This window comes from Coloeus monedula (assembly GCF_965178545.1).
Source record: "Coloeus monedula genome assembly, chromosome: 2".
Taxonomy (NCBI): Eukaryota; Metazoa; Chordata; class Aves; order Passeriformes; family Corvidae; genus Coloeus; species Coloeus monedula.
Window position 1 is genome coordinate 65,725,764 of NC_138782.1, and position 18,568 is coordinate 65,744,331.

Consider the following 18,568-nt stretch of genomic DNA (forward strand, 5'->3'; position numbering starts at 1 on the left):
CGGGGAGGGGAAGCATTGCGTGGCTTTTTTAGTGGGAGTACTAAACTGGAGAATATAATTCCTAAACCATGACAACCTTACACGGGAAAAAATTATGTATTGAACTTCCTGCAGTATCTTGAGTTTGATTCAAAAGGTGGCATTACTATTCCATATCAGCCTCACTCACACCTGCCTCCCAGGTCCTGGCTGTTCTGAGTTTCCCTAAAGCATTTTCCTCTTTGGAATTACTGTTCTGCCAGCTATATCAAATACATTGCCCTTATGTTTATAAGCTCAATAAATGGTGTGTATCTTCCTGTATCTTAGTTTATCTTCGTTTCATATTTACAGGATTGTTTTAAAATTTCCCTTCAAGCAGCTCAACTAATGGCCACATTTATCTAAAGAATGGCCTGAGCTTGAAAAATATTGCAATCCTTCACAGGTTTAGAACTGATTTTCTTTGGAAACTTGGAACAGTTTATTGACTTTCTGAAAAACAATAATTAAATCCACCAGCAAGGTAGGAAAATATTCCTGGATATAGTTTTCAGAATTCTGTGTTTTGCCCATGTGCCCATCCTTCTGAATTAGCTGACCACTATTTTTCAGGCACATTCCCCTACAGCTGGTTCTTGGCCACCTCCTCAGGGAATAAGCAGGGCTTTTCCACCTGAAGAGATGTGTGTCCTTGCTTGTGTGCACCTTCCAGAGAAGCTGGAGCTGCCAATACCGTGGCTGCATGAGGACTCATGGTCACTTTGGGTGTTGTAGGTTTGGCTGTGCAACTTGACTTCACCCCATTGCTAGCAGTAGAGACGGAGTCGCCAAGCTGATGCTACCTGCAGGTTCACACAGGGCAGAGGTAACGCTGAGGTCCTGACAGGCTCTTTGTGAAGAATGCCATAACTTAGAGCTGAAGATGGGGTAAAGAGAGGCTTGTGAACTCTGTTCTTTCTGTATGGGAAGAATGGGTTCAGATATTGCCTCCTCTCAGTACAGTATACATACATTTTTTCAGCAGCTTGTCCTAATCTTCAGTACTGGAACTTGGACAAAACAAAAGGAATTTTTCTTAGTCAAGTTCCTCCTAAGAATTTAGCCTGCAATATGAAAACGTCCCCAAAGGCTACCTTATTAGCAGCAGTCCATGATGACAATGAGATGATATCCCACTCTGAGATCAAGGATGGTTTGGAAATAGCAAATTATTTTCCTCTGCTCTTGGCATTACACATCAAACTGGAAAAAGCTCCTGCAGAGCATTTGGAAGAACAGGTCAATGATTCTCATTTACCAGTCACTGTGTTAGCAGAGCTGGGTACTCTTTGGATAACACATGACCAGTGGATAACATTCCTGATTTAAACTGCAGTTTCAGACAAATGCCTTTCTAGTTCCTTCATTGCACCTAAAATGATTGGTTTTGTTTGGTTATGTGATAAACACAGAAGCACAGAGGAATAACAGTGGATAGAGGAAACCCAAAAGTATTTCTGGGGTATTTCCAGGCACATTACAGAGGCTCTGGACCTCCAGAGCCACTTGCACATCCCAGTGGCAGCAGGATCAGAGGCCACTGGATGGACTGTGCCTAAGTTCAGCTGCAGGAGGGATTCTCACTGCATGAGTACATATGTGTGCATTTCCCACTAATACATCAATCAGCCAGAAAGCAGAACAGGATGAGGCCATTGGGGCTTGCTATGGTTTCTCTCTAGGTTGATTTGTGTGTGTGGCAGTGTATTTATATGTGTGGGTGCTGTATATATCTGTGTGTCTGTGCCTATTGGAAGTGCATGCTGCTTGTTGGCCGTGGGATCACAGAGTTGCATCTGCCTTCTCTTCTGCTGTTGGGCTGCTGGATTCAGCAGCATAAACCAGGTTTTGTTCTGAATTTTTATTGTGTGAGATCCATGTCTGTTTGTGCATTTGCTTTGTTGGAGTCAAGCAATTTTGGAAATATTTATTAATTTGTGTGTTTGCCATTCATGTTAAATGTTCTTTTGTGGTGGTGTTCCTGGCAGGCTTACCAAAGCGAAGAGCCAAACACAAGAGAATTGAGGAACTGTATAAATGGCCTTAGGGGCTCTTTATCCATTGATCAAAACAATGTGTACAGGTAAAGCCCAGCTGCTGGCATTGGCAAAATACCTCACAGCCTTGGGAGCTGGTACCAAGAAACTTGGCTTTGAGTTGCTAGAGTTGCACACATAATATTTAAAAATACAAAGGTGTCCCACTGAAATAACTGAAACCACTCACACATTTCACTGCTTTGTGCTTGTAAGAACCAGATTTTTACAATATGGGTCTTTTGATTACCACTGAATATATGTGCTTTCCCCAGCTCTCTCACAAACCAATTACATTTGCTTAATTTCAAATGTTTTTTTCTAGAGAGGGTAGTATAAATGATGTCTTGCATTAAAATAGTTGATGAGTTGTTGGCTGTGCATGTTCTCTAGTTTGGCTTTTACTAATATCTGTGACTCCTAGATCCAAAGTCCTGTCTCTCCTCTTTCCTGTAGCATCTGCAACATTAACGACTGGCAATAGTGAGCTCTGCACCTGCAGACTCCCCACTTATAAAACCTATTTCATATTCTCTGGAGAAATATTTGTTAAGAGTTAATAAACTCTTAACAAATTTAAGTTAACAAACTTTTCAAACTCTGTAGGTAGCCTGGCACCTCAAAGGCCAGTGCACCCACTCTAAGAATTTGAGAGTTTAATATGTGAAGTTTTTAATACGTCTCCTGCAAAATATTACATATAGATGGAATGAAGCTAGCAAGCTTTTTGAAAATAAATGGTTGATTTTCTTACTGTTTTGACCCAATATCATGCTTTCTACTTTCCCTGACCCCTCAGGGAGCCAGGAGAGCAGTGTAAACAAACATGAAATCACAGTCACTTCTGTTTTCCTCATGATCTGAGTCTGCTGCTTATTTACTATGGCCTTGTTCTTCACAAGAGTCCTTCTGAAACAACAGTGCTTGATCAAGCTCAGAATGGCAGAGCTGGGACCAGTGCTGGGGGTTTGTCTTCAGTGCAGTCTGATTTTCACCTGGTACTGGACAGTAGTCTCTTAAAATTCCTTCCCAATTGCAGCATCTCAAAATCAAATTACCACAAATCATTGGTGGCATTAAACATGTTGGCCATTTTGCCTAGCAGCATTGTGTTTAAATGTCCATTTACAGGATGAAGTAATTTGTATTCTATTTGTATGTCTTAAATCAAGATGAAATATTTAAGACAGCAAAGTGGTTAATTTCTTTTCTTCAAAGTGTATTTATGGTTTTGAAGCAAAAAACCACCAAACTATTTTGCTGTGTTCCAAGAGGAAAAATAAACCAACAAACTGACAAAACCCTACCCAGACATGGTGGGTTTTTCCCCCACTCTAGGCAGGGCTGATATTCATTATCTTCACAGGGTCAATAACCATCACTGACAAAATGGAGTTTTGTAGCAGATCCCCCTTCCCCCTCTGGAGCTCAGTACCCACAGCAACCTCCCACGTCTCCCAGCCTGGCACAGACCCGTGCTGGGTGTGGGTACTGGAGCCAGCCAACAGGGTCACCAGTTGCCTCACCCCACTCCAGCTGCACCCAGGGGAGGAAGCAGCCAGAGAGGGAAGGAAGAAGAAGCACCTCCCCATACCACTCCTCCCCTCTGCTGCGGTGCTCCCAAGCACAGCATGCACCAGGTTGAGAGTGTTGCTGCCTCCAGAGCTTTTCACTGGTCTTTACGTGCCAAACCCACATGCTACAGTGCTGCGGACCATGGCCATTTCCCTGGAGAAGTTCATTCATTCTCTGGACCTCAGAGCCCTTCCCAGGGTCCTCCAAATCCAGTCAGGCATCTATTGTCAAGGTGAGCATCAAGTGCTTTCTGGCAGGGTTTGCAAGCCTGTGTTTGACATCAGGTCCCCCCCTTGGACTGGATTGTGGGGAAGGCAGAGGGGAGGATGCTCATGGAGTTGTCTCCTAGCAGTTTCTTCCCAGCTGAAGAATGTTTTATCAATGGCTTTGGAACTGTCTTTGCTGCAGTGTGCATTCGGTCTTCTCACTGGCAGTGAAAATGAAAATGCAGTTAGTACTTATCATATCCTGGAAAGAGTACTGGAATAAGACATGAATTTGCTTTGCACCTACACAGAGCAATCAATCCAGCAACTGCAAATCACTTCACAGAGGTTAATTGATTAAATCCAGCTTGCGCTTCTGGGGCTGCCATGGGGAGTTACCTTCTGTCTCAGAAATAAAGAACCAGGGAGTCTGGAAAGTGACCGTGAGGGTCCATAAGGTTTTCCTGAAATTCTGTCTTGTACCTGGGGGCACTTCAGGTGTGCAACAATGCAAAGGGGTCAGTATGTGCTGGACAGGAGCAACACAGGGGTAATATTTCACTGGGTTTTCCTGCTGCAGATCTATTTTTATGATGCTTTTAGTGCTCTGTTTGTGCACAAAATAAAAGGTGGTAAAGAGGCTTGCATTGGAGGGGAAAATCTGCTCTTGGTTTGGGTATGGACTTTGTTCAATGATAGTGAAGATATCATGTCAAGCCCATGTATCAGCCTAGAAAAAGAAAGTTACCTCCATGCCACCGAAAGGGAAAAACTGGGGTCCAACTGATAAAACAGAGAGGGCTTCATGAAATGAGCTGAAGTCTGCTTCAGCTTCAGCCAAACACCCTCTTCAGGATCCACAACATCTATCTTTACATCAATCTAAATATTTCCATGCTGCTCCATAGTAGAAGGAGAGAGGAGGTACCCATGGAAATTCTGACTGGTAATCAGTAGCTGTGGCCAGAGTGGGTGATTTTTCCCTCCATGACAACAGTCTCTTTGGGCAGAGAGGAAATGGGAAAGGGCACACTGAATCTGTGATGACAGTGTACTGTCCATGTACTCCAGTTTGCCCATCCTGGCTGTTCTGGAAACTACCTATGAATAATACTGATACATAGAAAAGCATTCTGGGAAATAAACTTAGCTAAAATTACCAGAAACCTTTGAAAATACTCTTTTTCTGAACTTTGCTATTGGCCTGTTTAAGTTTTATCTTCTAAACTGGTCCAACAGCTGTGGCTGAAATAGGTTCTTGGTAAGAAAGCTACCACCTAAGTGATGAAGAGTAGAATTAAAACTAAAAAATGGAAGATCACCTTCTTAAGCTGGAGTAGTCTCTGTATATGTCTCTTTTCACACAGCTAGAAAGCAGAAGAGATATAACAACAAGTTGTATGCATACATACATGTAGGTATGCATACGTATACATATGTATACGTATATATGTAAGTATATGTGTACACAAAATACTGTGAGATGTGTATATATATATATACACACAAAATTCTATGATAAAGTGACCCAGCTGTCTGCAGGTTTCTGAGTACCTACAGTCTGCATCCTGTTGCTCATGGATGGTAAAACTCATACTAGTACATTTTTGTAGCCAGAGTATTTCAGTTTGTGCTTCTGTTTGCTGTCTAAACCCTTCCACATGAGGAGGAAAACAGTGGTGAGTCCACAGACCATTCTGCAGCAATTCCTCACATGTGAAAGGAAAAGGCTATTAACTGATGACTACCCTTGGGAGGGGATGGTATGTGCTCTAGAGACCTGAGAATACTAGCATTAAAAAGTGACAGCCCTTGTGCTGCTCTCATGCTTTTTTGGTCTTCAGCAGCACCACCTCTTCCTGTCCTCTGCTCCTGGTGGCTTCTCAGCTGTTCTCATCTGTGTAGAACTGACAGCTGTGTATGAGTCTCTGGTTTATACAACAAGCAAGACTGATACATTCTACTTGGCTCCTTGCCCCTCACAGCTAGCATATCCCAAGAATACTTGCAAGTACCTAGAGAAACCAATGTCCTGTAGTAGGCTTCTGTGGGTTTCTCTTCTTCCTTGCTTCAGAGGAAGCTTGAGATTTTCGAGACACTCGGTTCCTGATAGGCTTGCAGGGTCTAGGGCTACAAAAGGTCTTCTCAGGCCAGGTCCTCCCTTCCTTTCTCTCCCTCCTTCCCTGAGCTCTCTGTCTGTGTCAGATCTCTCCTGAATATTTTGCTCCCTTCTGTACCTGGCAGCTGGGGTGAACACATTTTTCTGTGATTGCATTATGATTTATATTACATTTTCTGTTGCAAGACTAGTGTTTCAAAGAGAGTCTGAAGTAACTCCTGTTATATTGCTAAACAGGAGATTGGGCCACTTTGAGTACTTCAAGTTTCCATTAGGACAACCACTCTTTAGTCCTTCCTCAGGCAGATCCCTCTGCCCGTGCAACAACCTTTTTGATCTCTTTTACCCCATGCAGCACACCAGCAATCACGGTGTGGGTAATGGCAAGTGTATCGGCAGGGAACATGGGTTTATTGCTGTGGCTGCGGGGACCAAATCTGAGCATTTGTGCACTGATTGTAATAGCTCCCAAATGGCTACAGCTAAGTGGTCAGCTAAGTGGTTTTGTGGAATGGGATTTCATAGGAATCTGTAACCATTCTCAGCACAACATGCAGATAGTGAGGGAGAAGATCGATTGGTAAAGTGTTACATGTGATTGTTTGTAACTGATCCATCACCAGGGATAATTAATTTCCCTCTGTAAGGATTTAAAATAGGAAGAATTTTTATATATGTAAATGTTAATGTATATTCCCCTTTCCACAACCTCCCCCAAAAAGGGCAAAGTTTCTTAATGTCAGCTTAGCCAGGTACATAGAATGGCTAACAGAGTAAGTTATGGTCTACTGCACCCATTAGAGCTGCCACATCAAAGCTGTAGCAGCCAACCAAAGATTACAGCAAGCCCCGTGATAAGACGACAGCACAGTGTAATTGATTCACTGTTCTTCTCCGGTGCTCTGTGGGAATGAAACTCTCCATTTACTCTATCTGGAAGTAACATTTTTCACACACTGCACTTAGGTCTAATGATTTTGCAAATATAGGACTTGCAAACTAGCCTTACAGTTCTTGACAGATTTTCAGTGCCTCTGGAAGCATAAGGAAAGTGTAATGCTTTGTGAGGATGGATGTTTTCCATGTGGTGAGGTATTTTTATTAGAAGCTGCAAAGTCAAGCTCCAGGGAGAGAGTGGGAATTTACTTGCCTTTGGCAAGGTAACATCTCTGAAAGAATCCATTCTATATCCATGTTACACCAAACACAATCTGGGTCTCTCTTTGCAGACCCAAGCCTGCCTGCTACTGTTCCCAGTGGAGAGCAAGTAGAAAACATACGCTGTGTGCACTCATTCTACCATTAGTCTCTCTACTGGCCTATAAAAAATTATGTTCCTGCTGATATTAATGGATGTGATGTATTTAACTGTAGTTCCCCAAACTGCAAATAGACACAACTTTATAGACCCTGCTTCCATGTGGAGTACTTTCAGCTAGAAAAGCTATGAACAGTTGCATTTTTGCTGTTGGTAGTGAATACTATGATCTAGGCACCTTTCTGAGGAAGTTTATGTCTCTGTTCTCGGCATGAAGAAGAGGAAAGAATATCCTTAAATGATATCAGTGATTTTCATGCTACACCTGGACTTCAGGGTTGGTTGAAGCCTTACCAGTTTGCCTCTAGGCAGGATAGTCAAGGTTTGAGGAGCTTGTTCACACTCCCATGCTCCTATTCCCTTTGTTCCTCCAGCTGTGTGTGGCTTCATTGTCAGAGACCCGACCTGCAGCCATCACCTACCACTGTCTGATGCTTTGCAGAGTCAGAAACGTGGGGTGTTAGTAACAGCCCTGAGTTCTTCTGAAATGCTTCTCATCATCATATTCGAAAGACCATACAGAAGTAGAGAAATTATTGTCATCCCTGATTTGAAAATAGAAACACAGAAAAAAGGAGATGGTAGTTCTCCAAATGCCAGGGATACCTCTCAGGGCAGCTGCTTTGGACTCTGCAGACATAATGTCCTTGCTACAGAAGCTAGACTGTACTGTTGAATCTCTGAAGGGAATAGGAAGGATGATTATAAAATGAAAGCAAGTCTGCCAGATACAAATAACTTGGTAATCAGCACTGATTAGAAAGGAACTACAGTGCAGACTGAAGTACATGACAATTTAATAGCTCATTAGAATAAGTTATTAAAAAATTAAATTGCTGAATCTCCATTGGGAACCAATTTGATTGATCAAATATCTTTCTTTGAACATTTTAGTAAATATTGATACTTAGTAAGGTAAGTACTGTCTGACCACTGATTTTTACAGATAGCATGCAAGTGTGGGCTTTCATCTTTATTCTTTATTTCTTGAAAAAATTATGTCTTTTTTAATACTGATATAATTACTTTATGGGTATTTGAATTAATATTTTGCAGGCTTAATTTAACCAGTGGCAGAACAGTAAAAAGTGCCAACTTTAATTGTGAAAAATGAAGAACCTCTCAAGGCACCTATTCTGTTGCTGTTTCTTGTCATTAGGCTACCCACAGTCTTCCCATTCTTGCTCCACCTAAACACACATACATCAGTACTGGTATTCCCCATTTCTTCAGGGGTTAGGACTTGCCAGAGTGCAGGGAGAGTTTGTAGCTCTGCTGTGCAGTTCAGTTGTTTGCAAACAGCATGTGTGTTGTGTAAATTGCAATTCCAGGACATCCCCTCTTTTACAGCAGACCTGTGAAATATATTAGGACATTCTGCATTCCCCTGAGGAGAAGGGAACGCTAAGCCAGCAGCCTCCACATCTTCAGGCTGAGTGTGCAGTGAAGCAGCGTTCTGTAGCTGTGGTACTCCTGTCTCTGGAGTGCAGGAAAAGTGCCAGGTCTGTGCAGGGAGAAAATGTTGGGAAGAGGCAACTATGGGGTCACATGTACATCCTTGGTTAACGTCCTTCCAGACCTAAGGGATCTAAAGATTCTTAGAATTGACAAGTGGGGATTCCTCCTCTGGGCAGATGTTTAGTGCTCTCTGACAGCTGCATGAGAGGCAATGCCAAACTAAACCCTTTGGGTGAATAGTTCCATTTCAAAACTCACTTTGGTGAACTAAAACCAACATGACTCATAGTTCCTCTTGCTGGCTGTTTATCCACCGTCACTTGCTGTCTCTGCAGTTTCAGTTTCACTCTCTCTGCTTCTGTGACTGGGAAACTGCATCTTTCCAGCATGCCTTTCTACAAGCAGTTCAGGGAAGTGATGGGTTCTGCTGGCCATCAACAGAGTTCAAAAAGTCTTGTTAACCCTGTTACTGTAGCTAGGCAAACTGAACACAAAAGGAATTCTTATCTACCCAATCTCAGCTGCCCCAAGTCCTAATTTAGACAAGAAATATCTCTCAACACTAAGGGTTAGAAAATGATCACATAGGGTAGATTTTTTTTACTGTTTCTAAGCCAACCTAGAGAGAACAAATCCTGCTCCATTATCAAGTGTGATAAGTCAATGAGTTGATGAAGGCTAGGATATGCAGTCTGTAATATGTACAAGTAGAACAAGCAAACTGCCTCTTCAGGATTAATAAAGCTACTTTTTCTTACAAAAAGTAACAAGTAATTTAAACAGAGGCCAAGCATAGACAGCTTTGATGAAGATAGCTAGGGCTGTATTTCTCAGAGGTGAAATATCATTAAAAATGGTCTCTACATTTACTGGGTGGACTTTCCATGGAGTGCATGACAAGGGAGAACTGCACACAAAATTGGTGAAACTTGTGGTACAGTTCTTTCACTTACTAATTTGTGTCCTTTTTTAAAGATAGAGAAGCCAAACCTATCAAAAAATGGAAGGATGTTTTCCTTTGAATACAGTTGTCTCTGTTCCTCTTGATTGAGCAAGTAGGAGCAAAAGCCTTAAGTACAGCCGGAGTAACACATAGCTTGGATTCTCTTTTGTGGTCAGTAGCTGGATCATGTTGGTAAATTTTCTCTATTAATACAAACCACTGAAACTCTCCTGCACTTGTTCAAGATGCTTCAAAAGCCTGTTTTATTCTAAACAAGAAAGAAAGTGTTCTTCAGTGAATGCAATGTGAGAACAAACCCTGACTTTTATGGGTCAAGTATTGCTCATTTTATTCATACTGCTGCCCTCAATGGAATGAGTCATCCAGACACAGTGAGAAAAATCTGACCCTGGGTAGCTGGCACTCAGGATGAAGCTGATTTGAGGATCTCCTTTGAGGGGATTTTCTTTCTGTGACATTCAGTTTTGGGCCTCCCTATGGATGGCTCAGGAGGTAGGCAGAATACCCACATTGCCTGGTTTGTCTCAATGCAGGGGTCAACTGCTTATCTTGGCTTGCTGAAGCTCCTTGATGTGATGGTTTCCTCTAGCAGAGAGCTCCCCTGCTGTCATTGCATTTGGGCTCCAGGGATGTGAGGAGGAGGTCTGCAGCAGGAGAGGCCCTGTTTTCTTTCCCATGAACCTATAAAAAGCCTATAAAAGAACCCAGACAATTTTCACAAACTCAGGCTCTGGAAAGATGAAGGGACAACTATGTTAAATTGCATAGGAGGGAAGATCCTGGGATAAACATCCCAGGACACACAAGTCCATACCACACACTGGTTTTGAGTTACAGGACTTTCGTGACAAAACTTTTTCTTCAAGAACCTGGTAATCTGTTCATGAAGGAACATGACATTTGTCTAGGTCCACTGTTTCTGGTTAGCTCCCTTGGACACACATTAGTAGCACAAGGGGCATCATGCTCTGATCTCAGCAGGGGAAGATGCTTAAACATGTTTCCGGTTCTGGACTGCACCTGTGAAGTGCTCTGCACTCTGACCTGATCCTGCAACTCAATTTGAGCAGCCTTCCTAAGCCTAGTCCAACAAAATGTAGTTTTTCTGTTGAACATATATGTGAAAAAACATACTTTAATTCAAAGTAATTAACACTGTAAAGAAACTTAATAAGACTAAATAAATCATGAACAGCTATAACAGTGACTAATGCTGTTCAAAATCAGGTTTGCGCATTGTCTTCACTGCTGCAGTAATTCTGACTCATTTGTGTAAACCCAAATAAAAGGCCAAAGGTGTTTCATTGGGAGCTGTGGTTTCACTTGCTCTTTCCGTTTTAGTGGGTGCTGCACGCATAAAGTTCTGCTGCCACATGCAGTGCGTGAGACTCTGGATAGATGAGAATCAGAAGAATGCATTTATAAAGAAAAAAGGGCCATAAACCTATCAGGAAAGGAATAAATCAGAAACCGCAGAAGTAATTTTTTTTAAAAGTCCATTGTGATTGAAATGGCTTAAAGCGCTTGACATTCAAAGTTTGACTTTATATGGCAAAAGATAAATCTTAATGGCTTTTGTTTTTTGATGGTTTTGTGCTGGCAAAAATCAGATCCTTTGCAGCCTAAGTAGGTATGATCTAGATAAGATGCATCTTTGCATAAAGTCTTTTGGAAGATTTGTGTCCCAAACTGATCAAAGTTAAAGATTTTTGTTGCTTGGGACCTGTTAAAGAGAGAAGAGTTTTTAGAAAGCCCAGTAAGTTTCTCTGCCACTGGACAAAGGATCTTCCACTCAAATTCATACTGCCTTCATGACCACTGCTATCCTCAGACATCTGGAGCACCATCTGGGCACTGGGGAGCTGGGCTCTGCCATTCTCAATGGGGGCACCTTCTTCTGTTGGAAGAGAGGGGTGGATTAAAGCCGTACAGGTGTTTTATCCTGTTTGCAGCCTCTCTCACAGCCTGGGGTTAGAGAGAGAAGCTGGGGCATGCTTATTCCTTTGCCTGTCATTGTGCATGATTTCCAGCCTCTTCCCTACAAGATGTTAGATTATTTGAGTTTAGTGGGGGAAATCCATCAGGCTGCTGAGCATCTTTGGTTCTCAGGAGGTATGTGACTGGGAAGAAAAGCCGCCTAATGTCTCCACATCAGAAATTGTTTGCTTTTCCTTCTGCTTAATCAGAGTATAAAATTATTAAAATGACTAAGCAAAACTTTCCTCCCTAAAACTTTAAAATAGCTCTCTCTTCTTGCCAAAGAGCATAAACTGAACAATTGGCTAACCCCCAAATAATGCCCATAAAGAATGATATCTTTTTTCTTGGCACTAATTATAGATCAATTATGCCTTTCATATTACTTTGAGAGCCTGCAGAAGCCTTAAAAAAACTGTGACTTCAGCTGAGCTATGTTGTAGGGGAAAATGGGCTATTGTGAGCCTTTACGTGAAAGCAGAACCATTTCACCCGCCCCTGAAACAAGAGTCACCTCTGATAGTGAAGACAGCACCCATATGGGCAACCGATGACAACTTAATAGTGGAGAAAGGAGCACTGGGAAAAGGACATGGGGACAAAGTTCTACTCTTTCAGGAGATGTAGGGAGATCTTTCATCTCCCTGCTAAGCAGCCAGGTTCACGGTTCTTTGAATCTCCTTTCAAAGACTGCTCAGTCTGCCAGCTGCAATGAATTCAGTGAGTGTTACTGGGACATGAAAGGGAGAATATTTTCCTTCAAGGATTCAAACTCATGGGACTAGGGAGTCAATGCCTAGTGTTTGGCCTCCAAAGCAACTTGGTTTTGTTAGGAAAAAAGCTTGGTCTTTGTCAAAAATGCAAAAAAAGAAAGAAAAAGGAGAAAAAGAATGGGGGATACTTGGAAGTGCTTAGCAGCACCCTGTAGCAGACAGGCTGTGAGACTGGGAGTCAGCCAGCCTGGGCCTGAGCTTCACCCTTGCTGAATAATCCTCTGTGCCACCATAGTCAAGTCTTTGATCTCGTTGGAATCTCTCTCCCTGGCCCTCCATGCTAAGCTGCCTGGAGGCATTAGGCAAAAGGGAGCTCCATCCCAGTGATGTACTGCTGCTGTTTACTCACAGGCCTGATGGTGAGCTGTACTTTCTGTCAGCAGCAGTGAAGCGTTCACTCTGAGAGTAGTCACCAAATGCAGCTCCAAGCTGCTGGGAAGAAAAAGGAATGTATTACTGAGATATTTTATTGTTCCACCTTGTGTTATAAAATATTTATCTCGGTGGTACTGTCACGTGCCCTGACATGAAGAATGACATCCTCCATCTCAGGCATTCACTGTATTTATAGTTCATATTGCTGTTTTTAATACAAAAATGCTCTTATTGTACCTATAATGAGAAATAAATCAAATAAAGGGCTTATGTTAGGGAGGATGGTGGTGTGGCTGCTTAACATTTTAGGAAAGGTGGAGGGAAAAGATATTGAAACAGTTGTGGTGCTTGCTTTGATCTGATCATGGCAGTTACTAACACAGATTGGCAAACTAGAGATGAGCTTATGAAAGGATATAAATGTGATTTTTATTGAACAAAGTAGTATTCCAGAAAAGGTGGTTTCAAAGACAACAAACTCTTTAATTACAGCCTTCAGGGGCATTGTTTGATCACTGTAAATACGCTGCTTTATTCTGGGCTCTGCTAAAATGTTTGGGGTTTTTTGCATTATATTGCATACATCTTTCTCAAATCAAAAGATTTTGTTCTCAAGGTTACTTGATTTACATTTTCAAAGAGTTACATTTTCTTTGTGACTTGAGTGGGAAAACCAAAGTTATTGTTGTGCAACAACAAATAAATGTTAAAAAAGTGCATTTTAATTTTAATTTTATCTTTCAATATATTGTGTGAGGGGGTCCACATTACACAGCTGAAGTAAAATCTCTCAGGGTCACATTGTCAAAAAGTGGGAACATTCAAAATGTTTTAAGATTAATTATCATGGCTTTTAAAGGAGAAAGAATTTTTTTTTCCTTTTTGAAAGCTATGCAGTTTCTTCGGCTCCCTTTTATCAGCACAAATATTTGCAGCAAATGCCTAGGTAACATTTTTCTTGTCTGAATGTAATCTTCGTTGTATTATTCCAGGCAAACTGCCAAGCAAGGGCTAAAATCAGGACCAAAGCAATCTAGTTGCAGACAAATATGTAATTAAAATCAATACTTTCTGTGCAATTGCACCCCCAAAAACGTGGCTGGCAGATTTTAATTTTAAAATTTTTTTTATTTATTTTTTTTAATACTAGTACCAATAAAAATGAGGTTTCTGCAATTGGTCTCAGTCTGTGAGCCATCATCCACCCAACTACTCACCCTCATAATCTTTCAATCTCTTGGCCTATTTCAAATACATCTGGTAATATACATTTTACTACTGATAAACTGTTGAAGGTTGGTCTCTGATGTCTCTAACTGGATGGAAAATGTGGTGGCATACCTCCATAACTTCATGGTTATATGATCTATCTATCCAACTTCTACAAATGAAAAGTACCATCCTATGGTTTTCATTGGTAGTATTACAAAGCATTTTGTTTGCCAGTGGATTATGTACCCATGTTTATTTCTTTGATGGTAAGACAATGAGCTACCTTGATTTTAATTTTCTTGGGGGCTTTTGTGGTATCACTCTGTTGCAGATATAGATTGAAATAGGGGTTAAATATTCTTCAATAACCATTTTTTTAAGAACTTTAGCCCCTTAACTGCTCCATTTAGTGGATGAGGGAAAGGCTGTGGATGTTGTCTACTCAGATTTCATTAAGCCTTTGGCACTGTCTCCCACAGCATTCTCTTGGAAAAGTTGGCAGCCCACAGCTTGGACAGGTGTACTGGTTGCATGGCTGAGCCCTGAGAGAGGCGGTGAAAGAACGGCAAGAAAGACATTGAGGTGCTGGAGTGTGCCCAGCGAAGTAAAATGGGGCTGGTGAAGGGGATTGAACATAAATCCTATGAGGAGCAGCTGAGGGAGCTGGGGAAATTTAGCCTGGAAAAGAAGGCTAAGGGAAGACCTCATCACTCTCTAAAACTACCTGAAAGAAGGTTGTGGTGAGGTGAGGGTTGTTCTCCTCCTCCAGGCAACCAACTGACATAACAAGGGAAAATGGCCTCAAGTTGTGCCAGGGTAGGCTCATCTTGAATATTGGGAACAAAAATTCTTCACCAAAAGAGTGGTTAAGCGTTGGAACAGGCTGCCCAGGGAAGTGGTGGAGTCACTATCCCTAGAGGCATTAAAAAAGTGAGTAGACATGGCACTTCATGATCTGTATTAGCAGCAGCCAACCTCCTGATGGGAGCTGTAGCAATATCCAGAGACAGCTGCGTTAGTCTGTGTTGGATTGCTCAGGGACTGAAGAGAGCAAACAACTATGTACTATTTTTACAATAAGAAAACCGGATTGTTCTTTTTTTGTTAAAGGGCAGCAGCTCTCTTGGTCTTCTGCTCAGTACCAGAATTGTTGAAATTGTGCTTAAACAGCATGTTTCTTCACCTGGCACTGTCTGATATATGTGTGGCACTATAATCCAGAATGTCTCTGAGTTAGTCATCATCCCGGTGTGCAGCAGAAAGCCTGCTGTGTTACTTTGGAACCTAAGTACAGCAGAACCCTTAAGGCTGTATATGGCCCTCAGCAAGAGAAACCGGGGAATGTTGCCCCATCCAGCCTGCAAAAAGCATCTTCCAGATGGTTTTTTACTTTTTTTTTTTTTTTTTTAATCAAAATTCCTTCTCCAGAGGGTTAAAACACTGTATCTTCTTCAGGGAAGCTGAGGATTTTCTGGTGTCCATCTCAACTGTTGAAAACATTGCACAGGTTTGTCTGGACATGTATCCATGATAGAGCACACTTAACCAGTTGCTCAGCATTACTCCCAGCCATTCTCCTGTTGTTTTTGGTACTCTATTGAGGCTTTGGGTAGGTTTAGGCTAAAACAAGAGTAAGTTATGCTCAGACTGAGCTCCCAGTGACTTCGGCTGAGGTCAGGGTGATAGTCAAGTGCTTGTCATTTGCAAGTGCTTCAGCAGAGTTAATAAATAGATCCCAGACTCAGTAAGAGATGCTTATCAGCCCAGGCTATGTTCAGGACTGAATTGTTCTTGAATGATCACTAGGAAGATCAGTCAGCTAATAACTGGGGTTTTTTGGTGCGACACCTGGGTGAAAAAAAAAAGCACTAAGCATTTTTTTTTCTTTTCTTTTCTCCCCACCATCCCCCCCAACTGCAAGGAGAGCTGTGGAGTAAAGAGTGTTGCTCTCCTAGGGGAGGGAGTTCTGCTGGCAATGATGTTATTTCAGTACAGGCATTGCAATTATTGATTGCAACTATGTAGCCAAAGGTCAGGTTTCAAATATCTCTCATTGCCTGATACCATTCTGCTCACCCAGCTTAAAATAAAAAAAAGACGAGACTTTAAACTGAACAGGATGCAAGTAAGGGCTTAGAGCAATTGTATACAGGAAACTCTGTCTTCTCAGAGGAGGTAAAGCAAAGGGCAAAATTAACCCTGAGAACCCTTTGGGGAAGGGAAAAATGGAAATAAGAAAAAAAGTATTTTAAGTAGCTGAAAGGTATTAGTAGGAGAGCAAATTAATACACTCACCAATGCATTGGGAGTTGAAATTAGAACAATGTTTCTCACCACAAGGGAAATGAAACTTTGAGATGAGACGTCAGAAGGGGCTCATCCACATCACTTCAGGACAGATCTTGGTGAGTTCTTGGGAGGAAATGCACAGAAGAATGGAAGCTAGTATTAAAGTTGACATTTCTGATGTTCTGTGTTCAGTGCAATTCTATCTACACATGGAACACCGTCTCTTCACTGCATCATCTTTATATATAGTTAATTGATCCCATGACCCAAAGCTTCTGCTAATCCCCTGCAGAGACCAAGAGGAATTTTCCTTCTTCTGCAAAGCTTGGCTTTTCAGTTTTTTGGTTTTACTCTTCTCCCTGTGCACCTGCTTCTGAAACAGTAAAGGCTGACCATAACTAGAATGAAGAAGGGGGAGATGATTTTGGCAGGACAAGATACAGTTCCAGGTTTTGTTGAGGAAGTGCTGAAATGCTTGGCTGTATTGCCTTGTTCCTGTTCTCAATGTTCTGAACATCACAGATAAAAATGGAATTTTCTGCTGCCAGGTCAGAATCAGTATGCTCATTTCAACATGAGACAGGGATTGCCGTTGTTAATTTGCCAGTTTCCCAATTTCTTGTACTTTCTTCAGGCCTTGTGTTACTACAAGAAGCTCAAATGGTGGTTGCACTTTGACGTCTCCTGTCCTCTCCCTGGGCACCTTCCAGGGTCTGTGGGTTTTTGTCTCCTGCTGTAGTCTGTTGCTTCCTATGGGATATGCTAGACCCTGTGCTGTGCAGAGGCACTTTTAGTGCTTGAGCTCCACTGCCTGCTGGTTTCAGGAGACACCTCCTGACAACCCAGGTGATCCTATGCCCTACCTTGCTCCATTTTGGTCTAATAATTTGGAAATATAGGTTCTTCAGACCTTGTTCTCTTTGCATGCATTTAAGAACAGTGTACACATAGAGCTGATAGAGAGGTCACTGAAGCCACAAGATGGTTTTTCTCATGACCCTGAGAAAGTAAATAAAAATTAGGTTAATTATCACAAGATAAGTATTATTTCACATAGTTTAAGTATTATTTTTTTTCACTTAAAGATGTAAGGACACTTGACAAAGTGAGAAAAGCTAAATAATGCTTTTTTTTCCTTTTGTGTTTCTTTTCAGGCTCCATCTATGAGATGTTTGGTAATGAATGCTCCCTCTCAACAGGAGAAGTCATTAAAGTTATTGGCTTCAAAATTAATAAGCTCATAGCAAGTACCTGTGAGAACAATGAAGGCAGCCAGTTTTCAGCCAAAGTGGAATTACCACTAAATTTTCCTGGTAAAGTATTTCACGCATACATTTTTTTGAGGAATTATAACCTGAGTAATCACCTTTGTTCATTTTATTGATTTGCTGTCTTGATTGATATTTGAGGTTACAACTCAGCTGTCAAGAATACAGTTTTATCAGATGATACAAGACACAGTCAACTAATTCTTAAATTTCAACTCTTACAGTCCTTTCTCAAACCTGGATAGAAATGATTAATATTATAAAGTTTTGTAGTAATGCTTTCTACACTTGGGATCCCTTGGTGAAAGAAGTACAAAAAAATATTCTTCATTTACTTATGATTGTGCCAAAACCTGTCTGAGCTGAAATCTTCCTTCTTGTGTTATTAAATGATAATTTATTTATCATTACTACATCTGTATTTTATTATTTTGGGCACAAAATATTTTCAATACTCTGTTATATTCTGTTTCTATTTTAATGATTTAGTTTACCTATGGTGGCCAGAGTGGCTGCTCCATGCCTGGAAACAGGGGTAGAGGGTAATGGATGTATTTTTCTGCTTAAGAAAACACTTTAACTGTTCTACAGAGAAATCCAAATATATCCATATTTTGGAGGATGGACCTGAAATTTGGCATGTGGTGACTTCTTATTTGAACCATATCTTCCTCTCTTCACATTGTCGTGTTAAGGAGAGCTGGCCAAGTACTGAACCCAGTACTAGTTCATCACATGTCATATTTATTAATTTTTGAGTTCTGCTCTCAGTTCCTGTACTGTTAGCGTCCAGCAGTGTTGAACAGGGAAGTGAATGGAGCACAGAAGGAGAAGTGTGTATCCCATGTAAGTATCCCACATGTGGGAGGTGGAGGAGGCAAACTATATTAACAGGGAAGTGAATGGAGCACAGAGGGAGAAGTGTGTATCCCATGTGAGTATCCCACATGTGGGAGGTGGAGGAGGAAAACTATATT

The 18,568-nt window shown here is 41.4% G+C and overlaps 1 protein-coding gene across 1 annotated transcript in view; it reads left to right on the forward strand.

Moving 5' to 3' along the window:
* Positions 1-3,773: 3,773 nt before the first annotated feature.
* Positions 3,774-18,568, forward strand: part of THEMIS (thymocyte selection associated) — a gene marked incomplete at both ends in the record, with an annotated part of 75,067 nt that continues 60,272 nt past the window's right edge. The window contains 2 exons of the mRNA XM_082302452.1: positions 3,774-3,864; positions 17,478-17,636. Coding sequence (XP_082158578.1) covers positions 3,774-3,864; positions 17,478-17,636 — 250 coding nt within the window. The remainder of the gene's footprint in view (positions 3,865-17,477; positions 17,637-18,568) is intronic.